General features: G+C 41.4%; 2 protein-coding genes across 4 annotated transcripts; both read right to left on the bottom strand.

Annotated features, from left to right (window-relative positions):
* Window positions 1-466: 466 nt before the first annotated feature.
* Window positions 467-14,965, bottom strand: ercc4 (excision repair cross-complementation group 4). Its single transcript, XM_061810757.1, has 11 exons — window positions 14,639-14,965; window positions 8,749-8,929; window positions 7,655-7,850; window positions 6,414-6,621; window positions 6,148-6,328; window positions 5,849-5,980; window positions 5,377-5,481; window positions 3,517-4,105; window positions 2,626-2,718; window positions 2,419-2,531; window positions 467-2,182 (listed from the first exon to the last, which is right to left on the bottom strand). The coding sequence occupies exons 1-11, from the start codon at window positions 14,813-14,815 to the stop codon at window positions 1,431-1,433; spliced, it is 2,727 nt and encodes a 908-aa protein (XP_061666741.1). The 5' UTR covers window positions 14,816-14,965; the 3' UTR covers window positions 467-1,430.
* Window positions 14,966-15,995: 1,030 nt separating this feature from the next.
* On the bottom strand, window positions 15,996-18,161 carry LOC133495796 (ankyrin repeat and SOCS box protein 12-like). Of its 3 annotated transcripts, none has more exons than XM_061810759.1 (3): window positions 18,052-18,161; window positions 16,597-17,363; window positions 15,996-16,210 (listed from the first exon to the last, which is right to left on the bottom strand). In XM_061810759.1, exons 2-3 carry the CDS (start codon window positions 17,354-17,356, stop codon window positions 16,059-16,061), a joined length of 912 nt encoding a protein of 303 aa, XP_061666743.1. In that variant the 5' UTR covers window positions 17,357-17,363; window positions 18,052-18,161; the 3' UTR covers window positions 15,996-16,058. The 3 variants fall into 3 exon arrangements, with proteins under 3 accessions (XP_061666743.1, XP_061666744.1, XP_061666742.1); XM_061810760.1 differs by lacking the exon at window positions 18,052-18,161 and adding an exon at window positions 17,871-18,044; XM_061810758.1 differs by lacking the exon at window positions 18,052-18,161 and having other exon boundaries at window positions 16,597-17,404.
* Between the last annotated feature and the right edge of the window lie 19 nt (window positions 18,162-18,180).

Genomic DNA, 18,180 nt, shown 5'->3' with positions numbered 1-18,180 from the left:
AACCCGATACCTTTGTCCAGTCTCAAACCCGTTTCGTAACACCGACACTGAACAACTCAACAACAAGCGTTGTCTCGAGTCCCTCGACGTGTTGTCGTGTTACGTAATATTCACTCACATGTGCACTGCATGTAAAATGAGCCAGCTCATAAAAAAAATCATCTAATCTGGCATTAAATAACACGCTTGTATTAAAACGGTCATAGTGTCATGTTATACTGTCAAAATGTTATTGAATGAGGTGAATCAATTCCTTATAGTTGTATAATTTAGCAATAGTGTGGAATTGTAAAATCAGCATCTCCCACCCCAACCCATCAAAACAAAGGTACAGTATGAAATTCATCATTCAAATAAATTGATTTACTGATAATTTAGGGCAACAACTAAGAATTCTATCCATCCAACGACTTGACTTTTTTTAAATGTTCATGCCTTTATTAAAAATACCATTTCAAATTGACTGTCCAGAGAATTCACAAACATGAAATAATTATGATTCAGTTATTGGTTTGGTTTGCTATATGTCAAAATTGGCTTTGTTGATCACTGTATTCCATAGTAAAAGCAGATGTTTGCAAATCTCTTAGTTTTATGAATAAAAGATAATCAGTCTGCTTTCATGAAGGACTACAGAAAACTGACAATATGTACGTCGAGGCAGAAATTCCAAGGATTTGGATAATTTTGCTAAGCAAAGTCTCTGAATGGGTAAACTAAGATAAAAATAGTTCTCAATAAGTTTGATAAACATGCAATAAAAACATTGCCTCTGCAATTCCTTTTAACTACCGGATTTTACAATACTTTCTTTTCATTGTGCTAATCATATTACACTGCAGTATATATATGGAATTTATTTTTTGATCACACCACACAAACTAGATTACACAACCACAGACATGGAAGAGGTCTGAGTGAAAGGTGCACACAAACAGTGCTGCACCTCTTGTACTGGTTTTGGCAGTGCAGAGGAAATGCCTTGCTCAATGGTACCTTAACAGTAGTCAAGACGTGCTCCTCTCAAACAACTACAGTTGTGATCCTGTTTTTTTTTTTTTTTGTCTGAAGCGGTGATTAAACAACTCTCTCGTGGTACCAAGGACAAGCAGTAGAAAATGGATGGATGAAATTAATTCATAAATTACTATATAATAATGCATTTTTAAACTCCTGAATATTCAAACGCAACCTTTCTCCCAAATCCCCAAAAACATGCATGCAAGACAAAAGCAATATTTCACATATATTTTACTTGTTTGCACTGTATCAATTTATTTTACAATAAGACACAAAATAGTTAATGTAAAAAAATAGATTTTGTCATGGCTTTAAAAAAATTCTAGTGTAATACTACGTAATACTCAGTTAAATCTGTACATTCACAAAAATACTTTACACTGTTAATTGAAACAAATATTTTTAAAAGTCTATATTAAATTTGTGTTTTTTTTCCCCTTTTGTGGTGGAATTTGAACATTTGCAATATTATGCAAGAACTCATAAAGCAACTTGGCGTTACTGGCATTCTCAAGTATTTCTACTAGCTTGTCCTGGCTCAGTTTGGCTAGATCTGCCAAGCTTTCAGCATTTTTTATGAGGGCTCGAAAGTTTTTTGTGTTGACGCCTGGCATCTTGAGCAAGAAGTCGTGCGGCCCGGCGTTATAGAGCTCTGTCGATTCAGCCACCACGTCAGACTCTGCCGTGACCGCTTGAGCCGCCACGGCGTCTGGTTCTTTGCGACCTTTCTTTAGCTCCAGAAAAAGCTCACCAGTGGCGTACGGCGAAGGGCACCAGAGGATGCGGAGACGCGGGAAATGCAACGTCAGCAAGGTGAGTTTGGAGGAAACATCGTTGACTGATATCTCGTGCCGGAATTCGGAGCGAGCCATTAGAGAAAAGGGCTTTGCAGGGTCAAACTCGATGAGCAACACAGGTTTCCTGTAATAGCGATTCATGGAGAGGCACTGCGTGTACAGGCGACCACTCTGCAATGAGCCAATCAGATCACTGACACTCTTGCGCTCCACGCAAATATCTGGCGTAAGGATGTAGTCCCCGACTTCCAAAGTGACAGGCTCGATGTCAAGCCCACGACGGTGGAGCAGAGAGGGAAGCTCACTGCGGAACTCGCGCATGTCTACAATGACTCGAGAGGGCTCCTTAGGCTGGTCTTGACCTCCTGTTTGAACACATACAAATCGTTATCATGACAGACAAAAATGTAATTTTCGTTCAGGACATGACTAACTACTGGTCCAGCATACATGTTTTGTTTGAATTTATGCAGATCAGTATGACTATTTTTACAGAACACAGTCAATGCTACATAAACAATTTAAAAAATATTGTACATTTTTACTATGTTGTTTTGTTCTGAATGCTAAATGAAAAAAAAAAAAAAAAAAAAAAACTTGCCAGCTTTGCGAGTGTTGGTGGTAGCATTGGCAGGGTCTAAATTCCTGGCAAGGTCCAAGTTGGTGTCTTCTCGGCCCTCTCGCTCCTCTGGGATGACCATAGAAGCCTTTTCCCTGTACAGTCACAATTCGATCAAATATTAAAGCTGTTTTACACTAAAATCAGCAAATACTAAGCAACTGAATGGGAAAGTGAGAGGATTCTGACTTAATGAGATGTTCAAAGGCTTTCTTCTCCTTGGATAGCCCGGTCAGGTATTTCTGCTCCTCTGTTGAGCCGCCATAGATGAGAAAGTACACTCTAAAGAGGCAAATGCGCATTTTTTTAAACAAAAAAAAAAAAGATCTGGAAGTTTGATAGCTCAAAGCATGTACATGTACTTGGAGCCTACATATGCATGAAAATTTGCAACCAAATATGATGAGATTTGACAGATCAAGGGAACGTCTTAAATTAGATGAATTCTATTGATGTCAACTGTGAAATCTGTTCCCCATTAAACTTAGCTTGATTAAAATAGCTTCCGACCTCAGATCAGACAACATTAGACAGCAATATCTTCTAAACCGATATTAAAAGGGATCAGAATCACATCAAATACAGCTGAATCTGATAAGAAATTGAATAGAACTATTACTTGGTCATTTACATGACTTAAAATGGCTGCCACACATCTCATTATCATGTCATCCTCACAAGAAACTGGAAAAACTCAAGTTTAATGAAGGCAACAATTGTGAAATGGCTATCTAAAAAGAGGTCTTATCTTAAAAAGAAACTGGAACTGTTAAGATGTTTTGAATTGAAAAAGCATTCAATTTCTGTAAATGTGACCTCCAAATACCGCAAATTCAACAAATGCCCATTTTAGGCTCTTTGAAACGATAAAATGTTGAACTCTATTGTGCATACTAATTTTCTGCACTGCACTTTATTTATGTATTTATTTATTTATGTAGCTTTGTTCACAAACATTCCAATTGTACTCTGTGGCCTGATGACTTGAAAATTATGATGTAATTTGCATTAACTAATTAGGAAAATATAATTTCATTTCAAAGCATCCTCCTTCGTGGAAGTAAGAACCTACTCACACACCTAAGTGCCTTCCCAGGTCGACAGGCTTTGTAAACCTCCAGCTGCCGCACGAAGCTGAGTTCAGCGTCGTAAAGCACCACAAATGTGGGTTCCACTTCATGTAACACCCGGGTCAGGCTGTGGGGGTCTGTGCAACCCTTCAGGGGGTGAATGACCATCAGGGGCTCTTTCAGTACTGCGTAGTAAGCGTCAGATGACAAGTCCAGCTTCAGAGCATTTTCCTCTCCCATGTCATCTTCATCGCCAAACTCATCATCATCCTCACTGCTGCCCATCACCGCAGCTTCAACGGTCTCCTCTTTGCCAATCATCTGAGTCAAGGTCAGAGAGGGTCTGCCTTTAGGCTTGCTCGCCTTTTTTTTGGGCCCCTTCCCTTTTGTGATCCCTCGGCCCTTTCCCTTGGACCCGCCTCCGAGAAAGCCCTTGTCTTTTTTGTTATTTCCCAACTCAAAAGCAGAGGCGGCCGACGGGTCTCGTTTGGCAATGGTGCGTGTGTACAGTCTGTTCAGGAGCCACTCTGCACCGTGCCTGATATACTGCTGCAGTTGAGCACAAGTCCTGTCATCGCTGGCGCAGATCAACACGCGACCTGGAGGTGTGGGTTACAACATGAAAACAAAAGGAAGCTAACCCATGTTAAGGAATCATAGAAGTATAATATGTAATTGTGATTATTAATATACATACACAAATACAAACCCAAGTACACACAGTTACAATATATAGCAAGTTCCTCATTTACATACCGTAACAGGTCCGCATTAAATACAGTAAAACATCTAAAGTACGGCACCCCTGAGGTCGTAGTACATCTATTTTCTACTGTTCTCATTTGGATCCCGGATGAGCGTGAGCTCATTTTAGCTGACTTTGGGCAAGAGGCGACGTATGCACAGAACTGGTCGCCAGCCAATCGCAGGGCGCGTATCGACAAAAAAATCATTCAGACTAACATGTTCACATCCATGGACAATTTAGACTCTTCAATCAACCAAACATGCCTGCAGGAAAAAAAAAACCTTCAGAACTGTAAGGCACATGAGCTAACCAATCATGCATTGTGCTACCACTGAGATTGTAACAAAATATTTTAATGTCTAATATTTTAGAAGAGATCATTAGAAAATGTAAACGCTTGCAAGCGATACATAGAAATGAAGTGTTGGATATAGCTGAATGTTTTGAGCTTAGATGTGCCCTATAATTGTCTGCGTCTGTGTCAGGGTAAATACACAAACTATTCTAAGGATGACAAATAGGGATCGCAAAAAACCGCTTACTTTCATAATCGGTTTTAACCGAACACCTGTAGCAAAAAAACGATTAACCGGTTTTAAAATTGGTACCATTGTGGTGTTTACATAATTCACCCGCGGGACCTCGAGTTGGGATGCGGGGTTCTGCACGGACTGTTTTTGTTGTTGCTCTTCCGGAGTGATGAGTTCACAGAGTTCCCCCCATGATGCGAGTAGTGTTTTGATGTCTGCCAATAAAACAAGTTTTGTTCCTGTGTCCGACACTCCGCCTCCGACTCCCTTTCTCCGGTGCTACACCATCGATCGTTAATTTACTCCGCGGTAATGGGGTAGTTTGTATACAATGTTGACAAACAAGCTTGTTGAATATGGCTTTCAACAACGCACTCGTGTAAGTTAAATTTTTGCTCTTTTTTTTTTTGTAAAATGCTTTAATGTTAACATTCTTGAAAAAAGTGGAAATGATATTGAAAAAATAGCACAATGTGGAATACCGGAACCGGAAGAAATTATTGGAAATTTTAACCGATTTCGAAAGTCCGGTTTTGGTTTTAAACAATCGAAAACTGGTTATATATTCTTTCATGTCATTGACGAATCTAACCTGGTTCATACTGGGAGTTCTTGTTCTCCTTCTCAATCTCCTGCAGGACTTCAGAGAGAGCCTCCCATTTTGGGCTCTTCTCCAGCACCAACACCCGCTTCACCGCTGAGACCAAAAAAAAAACATACAAACACACATGCGCGCGCGTGCGTGACTTTAGCAATCTTTGCATGAAGACTCAACAGTCTACTGTTTGTGTTTTCTTAATGTTGGCGATTTAATTATTGCTCTTATCTCAACATGTAGAATGTGCAACAAGAGGGAATAAAGCACTGCATCTCCTTAATGCTAAAATGCCAGCGTAAAGGGATCTTTTGTATATTTTGAATAAAAATCACGTTTTGTTTGATGTTTTATGACTGTATTTTCATTATTTAAATTATTGTCTTTTATGTTTTATGGACAGTGCTTTATTACAGCTGTGATTGTTGATAAAGTGCTATAGAAATAAAGTTGAGTTAAGTTGAGTCACCTGAAGTGGAGGGTGACTGTTTTTTTTCTGTTTCAGCTCCCACTTTAAGTTTATTCTTGCTTTCCGGGAAGTGGTATACTCTGGACCTGGCATTTACAAACATTGAGGTACTGGAGTCCAAGAAGAGCCACCCTGAATTTAAATATTAATTTAACATTTATTAGAATTAAATAGAAGACATTCATTCATGAGTTGTTATTAATGGGCGTATGATGGGATACCAGTGGAATCCACATTTATGGCTGTCACTGTTCTTAGCACAGACATAATACCATTCTAATTACTGAGAAAGAGTTCACCTGAGTTGGAGCCAAAGTTTTTTTGGCTGGAGCGAAGGGATTCAAGCAGATTGAGGAATGTGACACAGTCGTACTGGGTGAGGTACAGCAGCAGAACTCTTAGGAGCTTCAGGTCCTGGACCAGCGCCTTTGTCTTTGATCCCAGCTGATGCCACAAGGGGTCCAGATAATGGCGGATGGTCTGGATGACGAATGAGAACAAGAAATACACTTACGTATAGTTCATTTACACACACTTAGATTGAAGCAAAAAAAGATATACCCACCTTATCAAATGCATTGCTAAGTGTGTTCTCCAAAGAGAGATCCTCCGCCTCCAAGGTAGGATTGTAGCGTTTTAGCTCCTTCAGACAGGCGCCCATGATGTCCAAGATAGAACTCTGAATGGCCCTCATTGAAGGCGTCAGTGAGACATGGAGTTCCACCACGTCCGGCTTGTGTCTGTCTAGGGCTGTGTTCACTGATGCTTGGAACCTGTTGGACGTAGCATAGAGACCAAGGAGAAATTGGGTGAGATATTGTAGTACAAAAAAGTGAAAAATAGATGGCAGCAGACCATCGGCCATTAAACACGTTAAAAGAAAAAAAAATAATGACTCACAGAATAATTGACACAAAACATGCAGTTTAAACACTATTACCATGCACCCAGCATGCTTTACGGCACTATGAGGCTGTTTACAGATGTGAAATGCAATTATTCCTCACTGCCTTGTGAGCGCCATCATATGGTAGCTTACATACACGCTAAAACGCGTGCTGTCATGCATGCTGACTGTGTAATTAATACGGCATTCATGATTCACAGATTTTCGTTATTCAGGGGTGAGGGGGGGAGGGGTGGCTAAGGAACGTACCGCTCCCGCGAATAACGGGGGAACAATAGTAGGAGACCCCTTTTTTTTTTTTTTTTTTTTAAACAGAATTAGCCTTAATTTGTCATTTTTCAAAAAAAAAACATTGTAATATTTACAGTGTATTTATAAAGATTTTATTTATTGGGTTTTAGTAAGTTATATTATTCAGTAATATTTGAATTTGCGCATTCATATTTTAATTAGTTATTTCTACTTTGACATTCATGCCCTGATTTAGAAAAAAAATCAGAAGTTACTCACTCGTGATTTACTAAGTACTTGAGTATTTTTTTCAATGAGAACTTTATTACTCATATTGAAGTTACTTTGTGGACTACTTTTTAGTTTTACTTTGGTCATCTTCAAAAGTAATCATTCGATTAAATTTAGCTACTCTACCCACATGTAGTCATATACAATAAATAATAACGTGAACTATTATAAGTATTATTTTGTGATTAAAACACATTCAACAATTTGTTGTGTATTTTTTAAGGCGAATAAACATTTATATGGTCTCACAGTCGTATTGGAAACCATAAATACAATGTAGCGAGTGATTAAAGTAGTTTGACACACGGGCTTTTGAGGTTCTTCTGCATTGTCAAGACATTATGTTGCTTTGATTTGTGATGAGTTGTAGTACATACCTGGGCCAAAGGTAGAGCTTCTTGACAAAGAGGTTCCTCATCACACGCTCCACTTGGCAGAAGCCTGAGGAAAAGGATGTGGCTTTGTCGGTAAAGGCTTTGATGAAGCCTGTTTTGTTCTTCTGTCGGAACAGTCGCAGGATGAATGCTTCCTGACACGACTCGATGATTTTGTGAGCACGGTACACCAGGATGCCTGCCGGAAAATATAGGAAAAATAAAGAAAATGTATGCACAATTGAATCTAAAGGAACATAGATATTCTATGAACTAGCTAGTGTGTTGTGTGCACATTCCCTGGCTAAGAAAGTACTGCTTATTGCAATGCATCCATCCATTTTCTTAGCCGCTTATCCTCACAAGGGTCGCGGGCTGTACTGGAGTCTACATCATGCCATCAACCTAAATTTTGCTAGTTAACAGAGCATTGATGGTGAGCCTGCTACCTTTTGTTCAGGTTTGATCACAGCTTTGACTTTTGCAACCAAGCCGGGGAGCAGTTGTAATGTTAATTATGGACAACAGAGGGCGATATTGCCAAACATGGCATTTTGCATGCTTATATTGTTTGAAATAATTTTTTTCTACTCCAATACTTTACAATGTGTTTTAATTTTATTGCAATGGGTAAATAAAAACTACATTTTACATTTTCTCCTGTTGTGGGTGAGTCTGGAAATTTTCCCCGCAATGAACAGAGGTTCACAGGATTTAATGTAAATTTCAGATTTACATTAATCGCTGTCCCACACACTGATTGGGTGAATCGCAGCAACTGCCGTGGAGAAACTAAAAGACAGACGGTAAATAGGAAGCCAGCTTGCTTAAACTCGCCTTTATGTGCACATGCGTAGTGAAATGTCAGAAGAGGTGAGGATTGGTCAGACCCAAAGTCAATCAATCTAGCCACACGATCGACATATTGGCCACATCTGAATCAAGCAACGAAATGGATGGTGTCTTTTTTTAACCTGGTCACGATCGACCACAACTGCCTCGGAGATCGATTGGTAGATCGCAGTCCATGCATTGGGCGCCCCTAATGTAAAACCATTTCAAGATAATCAACTAGAATTATGATTTGGCCCACTCACCTGATATAAGATGGGCTGGTATGCGGTCGGTGAGGAAGTCGACCACCAAGATTCTGCTGGTGACAAATAGCACTCCTCCCTCGGTGTACACATTGTATCGCTCGGTACCTTGGACCTCGCTGGTCACCGTCCTCGGCAAGTGGGTCACACCCTCCACCCGCAACTGCTCCGTAAAATACTCCTAACAGTGAAAACAACTGGTGTTTGATAGTGGTCTTATCCTCACAAGGGTCGCATACTTTGTAATACTTTATTAATTGACTAAAGACTTTTCATGTACAGTGCTGTGAAAAAATATTATCCCCCCATTTCTGTTTTTTTTTTTGCATATTAATTCTACAAAAGAGAGTGGGAAAAAATTCCTTGAGACCGATGTGAAAGACTCATCAACTTCTTCTTCTTTTCCTTTCGGCTTGTCCCGTTAGGGATCTCCACAGCGTGTCATCTTTTTCCATCTTAGCCTATCTCCTGCATCTTCCTCTCTAACCCCAACTGCCCTCATGTCTTCCCTCACCACATCCATAAACCTTCTCTTTGGTCTTCCTCTCGCTCTTTTGCCTGGCAGCTCCATCCTCAGCACCCTTCCACCAATATACTCACTCTCTCGCCTCTGAACATTCACAAACCATCGAAGTCTACTCTCTCGCACCTTGTCTCTAAAACATCCAACTTTGGGTGTCCCTCTCATGAGCTCATTTCTAATCCTTATCCAACCTGGTCGCTCCGAGCGAGAACCTCAACATCTTCATTTCTGCTACCTCCTGTTCTGCTTCCTGTTGTTTCTTCAGTGCCACCCTCTCTAATCTGTACATCATGGCCGGCCTCACCATTGTTTTGTAAACTTTTCCCTTCATCCTAGCAGAGACTCTTCTGTCACATAACACACCAGACAACTTCCGCCAGCTGTTCCAACCTGCTTGGACTCGTTTCTTCACTTCCTTACCACACTCACCATTGCTCTGGATTGTTGACCCTAAATATTTGAAGTCCTCCACCCTCGCTGTCTCTTCTCCCTGTAGCCTCACTCTTCCCCCTCCACCTTTCTCATTCACACACATATATTCTGTTTTACTTCAGCTAATCTTCATTCCTCTCCTTTCTAGTGCATGTCTCCATCTTTCTAATTGTTCCACTGCATGCTCCCTGCTTTCATTGCATATCACAATATCATCTGCGAACATCATGGTCCAGGGGGATTCCAGTCTAACCTCATCTGTCAGCCTATCCATTACCACTACAAACAGGAAGGGGCTCAGAGCTGATCCCTGAGGCAGTCCCACCTCCACCTTAAATTCTTCTGTCACACCTAAGGCACACCTCACCATTGTTCTGCTGCCATCATACATGTCCTGTACTATTTTAACATACTTCTCTGCCACACCAGACTTACGCATGCAGTACCACAGTTCCTCTCATGGTACTCTGTCATAGGCTTTCTCTAGATCCACAAAGACACAATGTAGCTCCTTCCGACCTTCTCTGTACTTTTCCACTAGCATCCTCAAGGCAAATAATGCATCTGTGGTACTCTTCTAGGCATGAAACCATAGTGTTGCCCACAGATACTTCTGTCCTGAGTCTAGCCTTCAATACTCTTTCCCATAACTTCATTGTGTGCCTAATCATCTTTATTCCTCTATAGTTTCCACAGCTCTGAACATCGCGTTTGTTCTTAAAAATGGGAACTAGAACACTTTTCCTCCATTCTTCAGGCATCTTTTCGCCCACTAGTATTCTGTTGAATAAGTTGGTCAAAAACTCCACAGCCATCTCTCCAAATTGCTTCCATACCTCTACCGGTATGTCATCAGGACCAACTGCCTTTCCATTTTTCATCCTTTGTAGTGCCTTTCTGACTTCCCCCTTTGTAATCATTTCCACTTCCTGGTCATTCACTCTTGCCTCTTCAACTCTTCCTTCTCTCTCATTTTCGTCCTTCATCAACTTCTCAAAGTATTCTTTCCAGCTATTTAGCACACTACCGGCACCAGTCAACACATTTCCATCTCTATCCTTAATCACCCTAACCTGCTGCACATCCTTCCCATCTCTATCCCTCTGTCTGGCCAACCTGTAGAGATCCTTTTCTCCTTCTTTCGTGTCCAACCTGGTGTACATGTCTTCATATGCCTCTTGTTTAGCCTTTGCCACCTCTACCTTTGCCCTATGTCGCATCTCGGTGTACGTCTTCATATGCCTCTTGTTTAGCCTTTGCCACCTCTACCTTTGCCCTACGTCGCATCTCGATGTACTCATTTTCGCCTCTCCTTAGTCCTCTCAGTGTGCCACTTCTTCTTCGCTTATCTCTTTCCTTGTATGACTCTGATTTTGGGGTTGAAAGACTCATCAACAATTATCATAAAAGCTTGATTTCACTGATTGCTGCCAAGGGTGGCAACCTCATTATTAGGTTTGGGGGGCAATAACTTTTTCACAGAGGGTCAGAAAGGTTTGGATATTTTGTGCCTTAACAAATTTAATTATCATTTGAAAACTGCATTTTGTACTTCCTTGGGTTTTCTTTGAGTGATCTTAAGGTGGGACTGTCATCCCTATAAACATTCTAAAATAGATATTGTAATGAAAAATACATATGACAGTATTCACTTCAATGTCTACAGAAAAAAAAGTGAGTGGAGAGCGCGTCATCCATGCACAAAGTTGTGCAATTGAGTGTCCCTCGACATCCAAGTGGTCGCTATATTAGTCGCGTCCTCTGTCCTTGACGTCATCGTCACTTCCGCCGTTGAAAACGCGCAGCGCCTGCTACTATGGAGGCTGAACAACAGAGATATTCGGATTTTTCCAACGCCCCTTCTGACACCGAAGCTCTTTTCGAAAAGGACAACACCACACAACCGAGTGAAGTTACCGGGGCAATATTACACTATTGTTTTGAGCCATATTCAGATGATATCCGATCACAGCCAAACCGCATCCCATCCAATCCACTTCGGCGGCAGAGATGAGCCATTGCGGCTCATCGCAGCTTATGACAGCCGAGCGGTGCTGCTTTAGGGGGGTGTTCACAGTCGAGCCGGGGCGCTTTATGCGCGCACACTACTGAGTAACGCATTCTCGGCTGGGTTCTTCGCAGAAGCTGTGACCGCTGAACGCGGCGCATCAGCCGGTGTGGCTGAGTTTCGGCGCCCGTGGTGGCATGTAAGGAGGAGGTGGAGCCGAGCTATGCTGCTTATAGGGGTATGTTCAAAGTTGCCGCAGTATGCGATGAACACTATCGAGACGAGGCTGAGTGAGACATTGTTGGCTGGGTGACGGGCACATCGACATATTTCATACGCGTATCTTTTGTTACGTTATGAGGGAAACCGATTACGTGGTCCGCCCCAAACTATTTTTTTTTAGTAGGTGTATACACACCTACCTGTAATTTGGAACCCACGAAGCTCGCATCCTCAGCACCCGTGCAATCCATTTTTCATGACGAACCGGGTCTTATGCAAACTTACAAAGGGTAAATCCAAACTCCCGAGTGTTCAAGCAATGTCCAGCAATGCAATGAGCTGGCATTTTGGCTAACACGAAGGAACAACGAGCTACCTTCCCGGAGGTAAAACTAATGGAAACAAACGAGTCCACGAGGGGGCGCTGCTGTCCTTTATGTCACTTCCTGCTTCTTCTCGAAAACAAATCCCTGAGAGGATTTTCATGGCGGGAGTTACAAAAAGCTCTATACGTCCAAATCATGTTTTGTGGTGAAAAAACACATGGGACCATATTGGCTGTGGGTTTTTCATTAATAACATACCAAAAATCGTCCGTTTGACGACACTTGACCTCTAAAATTGGTTTGATTATTTGAAACCTTTGTGTATAATTTTAGAAAAAATGAAATCAGGAGGGGGACAAATACTTTTTCACAGCACTGGAGCTGTGATTTTTGTATAGTTTTTTTCCTGACAAATTTTCCACTTTTACTCCCTATATTTCAAAATAGATGTCTGTCCTTTCTACACCTTACTTTGTCAAAATATTGATTGAGATCTTGGGAACTCAGGAAAAAAAAGGACAGGAGTGACATGGAAGAAAATTAACCAGGGAGCATGATTGGTAATGATGCAACAATTTCCTAAAAGTAAGATATTCCCCAACCATGGCCATATTTAAGACATTTATTTGATGTCAGCTCCAAAATTGACTGTCCAGACTAAAAAAACACTAGCTTCTGGAAATGAAAAACGAACAGTTGTTATAATTACCTATCATTCATTCATTTGAAGTACCGCTTATCCTCACTAGGTTCACAGGCGTGCTGGACCCTATCTATCATGGTGTCTTTGAGCAAGAGGTGGGGCACACCCTGAACTTGTTGCCAGCCAATGGATAGGTTTACAATGACGTCACCACCACCTTTAGACCAATCGGATAAATTAACGATGGAAAAACACTTCACGGTTCTCCTATCACCTGTGTTCTCTGACCTCTGTGACACACAAGATGGCATAACTGGAAACCTATTCATTGGATGCCACATAGACCCCCAAAACCCGCAGAGGCATGCAAACTCCACGCAAGCTGGGTCGGGGTTTGAACTGAAGTCCTCAGAGCTGTGAGGCATATGTGCTATCCAGTCCCCTGTGGAGCCCATGATTAGCTAATTCCTCATATATTTTAGTTTACATTAGGAAGCAACTTCTAGAAAAAAACAAAGTGTTGTAGAATAGACGCTGGACTTCGGATGCCGATACACCCCCCCCCCCCATTGTGCAAATTTAGCAATAGATATATAACTGACACTAAATTGACGGTTTTTTTTTGTTCATTTTCTAATTGAGTCAAGGATGAGAATGACCAATTTGGGAAAACACTGAAAATGTCTGTCAATGGGGGTGGGTTTGATTTTCCTCCTGGATATTTTTTGCTCCTATCGGAACACGGAGTGCACAGCACTTTCCCGGGAATGTCCACTTTTTGTATGTGTTCGGTTAGACATGTTGATACCGTTTTCGGTCCTATCTTCACGGTTACACATTTTTCAAGCCATGCCCGTCTGAAACAGTTTTTGATTCCGGCATCCTTGTCAATTGCCCTCGCTCGATCTTCATCCTTTATTTCTGACACTTTTGCCATCGTAAAACTTTGATCACACCGTCGCTCAGTTCGCCTATCTAAGTCCCACGTGGCTAACTAACAAGTTACACTGCGATTTCTGAGAACCGAGAACACGTGTACATGGCAATGGTGTGAAACTCGATTAACCACTAACACGATTGAATCGTTATATTGTATAACTCTGTTGTCCAATCGAGTAATCTGCCGCAAACAAGTTTTAATGTTTACGTCGCAAAATGCAAATATTTACACTACCGAGCAAGTTAGAACTGCATATGATAGTCGTGCTTGTACTAGCACTAAACTGAATTTGCAGCTCGGAGCCCACCACCCAGAGGCAGACGCACGATACCCCCCCGAATTATCTCAACGGATTTGCGCTCATCTCGAGAATGGTCATTTTGGTCTGAAAAAGTCGAAAATCCGCCGATCGGCAGAAAATTCTCATCGCTGAATTGAGTACATTTCAGTAGGGTTAGGGTTAACCCCAACCTAAGGTCATATAAAAAGTAATGAGTAAAACATTTTTTAAATACAGGAGTTTAATTATTACATTCTATTTTAACTATTTAAGTACAGTGTGACTATTTTGCGAGATATGGTGTTTGGAAAAAATACACTAAACTGGCAGTTTATAGAAATGTCGTGAGAGTAATAACATATTTGCCTTGGCAATTTTCCCAATTGTCACAATATCAATGAAAAAGCGTCTGCAAATTTTGAATTTATCGAGTTTTTACTTGTTTTCGGGAAACGTTCAGAAACGACTTGGACAAGTACGCTATTTTTAGGCTGACCATGTGGCGGTTCTGCTGACCTGTTCGGGGGTGGTGGTGTTAAGAAGTAGAACCAGGCTGCCTTGCTCCGAGTACACCCGCATGAACTGTAGCAAGATGCGGTCTATCCCCATCCCCTCCGCCACGACGAGCAGCCCGTCACAGCCGAACAGGCTCAAAAACATTTCGGTCTCAAACTCCAGCAGTGGGCAGGCCATGGTGAAATCCCACCCCAAAACAGGAGGAAATAATACACCCTGATTTTCTTTAGAATATCAGTTAAAAGCCATTAAGAATCATTTTAAAGTTAGAGCGCTAGTGCGATGGAACTCGTTCATCTGCCATCATATATTGACGCGTAAGTTCCGGTCACGTGACGCAAAAAAAAACACGCCATAAACCAAAAAAGTCATAAAGAAAAGAAAAGGCGCCACCTACCGGTGTGTTTATGCAAAATGACAATACTGTGCAGTAGTAGTCAAAACGCTCTACTCCAGTGGCCCTCAAATTCCACAAAGTGACATCAGTCTGTTTGTCTTTAAGGTTTTAGAGTTTTTTTCCCCCATTATCCTTAAAACTGAGCTAGAAAAAGCTCTCTTAACTCAAAAGGTCATCTTCGAATTAATTGCTTGCTGGCATATACAGTATTGGCCACATTACTACACTACAGCAAAAATGGGCTCTGAATTTACTTAATTATCCATCCATTTTCTTAGCCGCTTATCCTCATGAGGGTCACGGGGAGTGCTGCAGCCTATCCCAGCTATCAACGAGCAGGAGACGGGGTAGACCCTGAACTGGTTGCCAGCCAATTGCAGGGCACATGGAGACAAACAGCCGGACCCACAATCACATCTTGGGGCAATTTAGGGTGTCCAATTAATGTTGCATGTTTTTGGGATGTGGGAGGAAACTGGAGTGCCCGGAGAAACCCCACGCAAGCAGGGGGAGAACATGCAAACTCCACACAGGCAGGGCTGGGATTGAACACGCCGTGCCGCCTTTACTTTATTAGAACCTGATTAAATTTTAAATTAAATTACCATACAAGATTATTTGATCAACTTCCACAAAATGATCAGGTTACATATCCTTTTATACACAATATATATAATTGAAAGTAGGACTACTACACTTCATTAAAGTTTTGACAAGTCACACATTAAGCTTAAGTCATTTTTGAGACTTGCGATTTCCGAAAAAGAAATTTCTGTATTCTTGTTAAATCTTTTTTTTACATTATTAATTGATAAAGACTTGTAAAATTAAGACTTTACTCTTGAAAATGTACCATTTCTTCTTGAAAGTACAAGTTGCTAACTGAATAAACTAAAAACTACAAAGTCACACAAACATTTAATGCATTAGATTTTAGAGCACAAAGCATGAGTAGTTGAATAAAAAAAAGACAGACATTCTTTATTACACACTTTTTTCTTTTTTACATGATTTAGCATGTAGTTAGAGAACCATAATTGGGAGCGGCTTGTACTGCAGGAAGCTAATGAGACTTGTTGGCATGTCTAGCTGCTCAATACAGTGGATCTTGTTAATCTTTTTGAGGTATCTCCGTACTGCCAGTCGGCACTGTGAAGTCAAGGCCTTGGGATTTCCTGAGGACGGAACAGAATGGGCGGCGGTAAACATTATGTACTCCAGGTGTCACTATCACAATATCCGAAAAGAGCACCATGAGCAGGTTACTATTTTCATCATTACGAGTCAAAACAAGCAAGACAATATAAGGGTTTCGTTTGTGATTAGAGAATAATCCTGCCTTTAAGTGTTTTTTTTCCTGAAAGAAAGGTTAATTAAATAATGAATTAAACAAACAAATAACACCATTAAAGATAAATTGCCTATGCTGTATAACTGAACATTAGTGTGAATGCTTCAACATTAACATGCTAAACCATTTTTTTCTTGCATTACATCAATTGTTTGAGTACGCTGAAGAGTTTTGTTTATAATCAGATATACTCAATGTGATTTGTGACACCTCTCTCTTGAAGAAGCAACTCCACGGCCTCGTTCTGCTTGGTGGATTTCTCGATGATGAGCGTGGGAAGGTAGACATTTGCGCCGAAGTCGATGAGGAGCTGGATATACTCCATGCCGCAACCGTGCATCAGACACATTTCCAGGACAGTTTTGGGCTGCTTGATGGAGCTCAGCAGTCTAGCATCGGAGCAGTTGTAATCTGGATCGGCACCATAGAGGAGCAGCAGTTTGAAACAGTCCATGTGTCCGTACACTGCAGCCAGGTAAAGCGGGCCACTCGACACCCTGGCGTTCGATGTCCACAGCAGGACTTTGGAGCGCGAGTTGACCTCGGCACCGTGTTTCAGCAGTTCCTGAAGTATTTCCACATCGCCCTCACGAGCTGCGGTGAGGACGGGCGAGCAGTTGTTGAAGGAGCTCCCGTTGGGGTCGGCACCAGACTGGAGGAGCGCTAAGACGCAGTCCAAGTACTTCCCACGAACAGCGGCAAAAAGAGGCGTCTGGGCCTTGACGTCCACACAGTCTACCAGGGCACCGTGGGTCAGCAGGACCTGCAGGCAGCTGAGGTGGCCCTTGGACACCGCGGCATGCAGAGGAGTACCCGCGATGCCCCAGCCACCTCGATAGTTGATGACCTTCTTGTATATTTCCTGGCACAGCATCTCATCCAGGAGTCTTTCATTGTTTTGTAGCACTGCTTGTCGGAGCTGGGAGATTTCACAGCAATTTTCTTCTTCGGTGGTCCTGAGCTGGAGCATAGAGAACCTGCCAGACAAGTCAAAAGAACACATGATGTCAACTGGAATATAAACTGTTCCTAGCACCAATGCCTAAGTGCCTTTGAGCAATGTACAGTATTCCAAATTTCCAATTTCAAGGAGGTATCGATTCAGCAATATAGTTAATGATGTCGTTGTAGTATGTAGTTGTGTGAAGGTCTGCCACAAAAAGTTTCATTTCATACAATTCTCCTCAAAACTTATGTTAAAAACATAAATTACGATCTAAATCTCAAAGATATCAACTAAAAATGTAGAGCTAAATATATCGTATAGGTCCAGGAAACTATACTGATATTCAAAATACTTGTATTGAAGCAATGAATTCTACTTGGTTAAATCCAAACATGTTCATGTTTTGTCAGTAACAGTTAAAATGACGTGTTATTTATTTCCTTAAATAATTATCGTTTCCGATTAGGAAAATGACGATTTAAGATCTGAATATTGATCCTTTCCTAGAACTACCGTTAGCAACTAAATGTAAACATACAGTTAAAGCCCACACGTAATGTTAATCCGTGTTCCCGCACGGGTCGGATTCCGATACGTTTTCCTCAATCAACAACCATAACCATCACCAAAAAATGTTTCATTATTACGAAAACTGCGCTGTAGTTTTTGACAACATGTGGTCATTGAACAGAAAAAGCATATTTTATTTGAGCTTTTACCATCGATGTGTCACTCTAGGCCGTCCGCTTTTCCTGCCTTACTTTTCGTCGCGACAACGATAATGTTCAGATTCAGACACAAATGTACATTACTGCCGCCTCTGTCTCCATGTAGCATTACACAACTTC

Source organism: Syngnathoides biaculeatus, chromosome 22, assembly GCF_019802595.1.
Source record: "Syngnathoides biaculeatus isolate LvHL_M chromosome 22, ASM1980259v1, whole genome shotgun sequence".
In the NCBI taxonomy this organism is placed as follows: domain Eukaryota; kingdom Metazoa; phylum Chordata; class Actinopteri; order Syngnathiformes; family Syngnathidae; genus Syngnathoides; species Syngnathoides biaculeatus.
The sequence above is the reverse complement of the archived record's forward strand: the minus strand, read 5'-3'. Positions and strand labels throughout refer to the sequence as shown.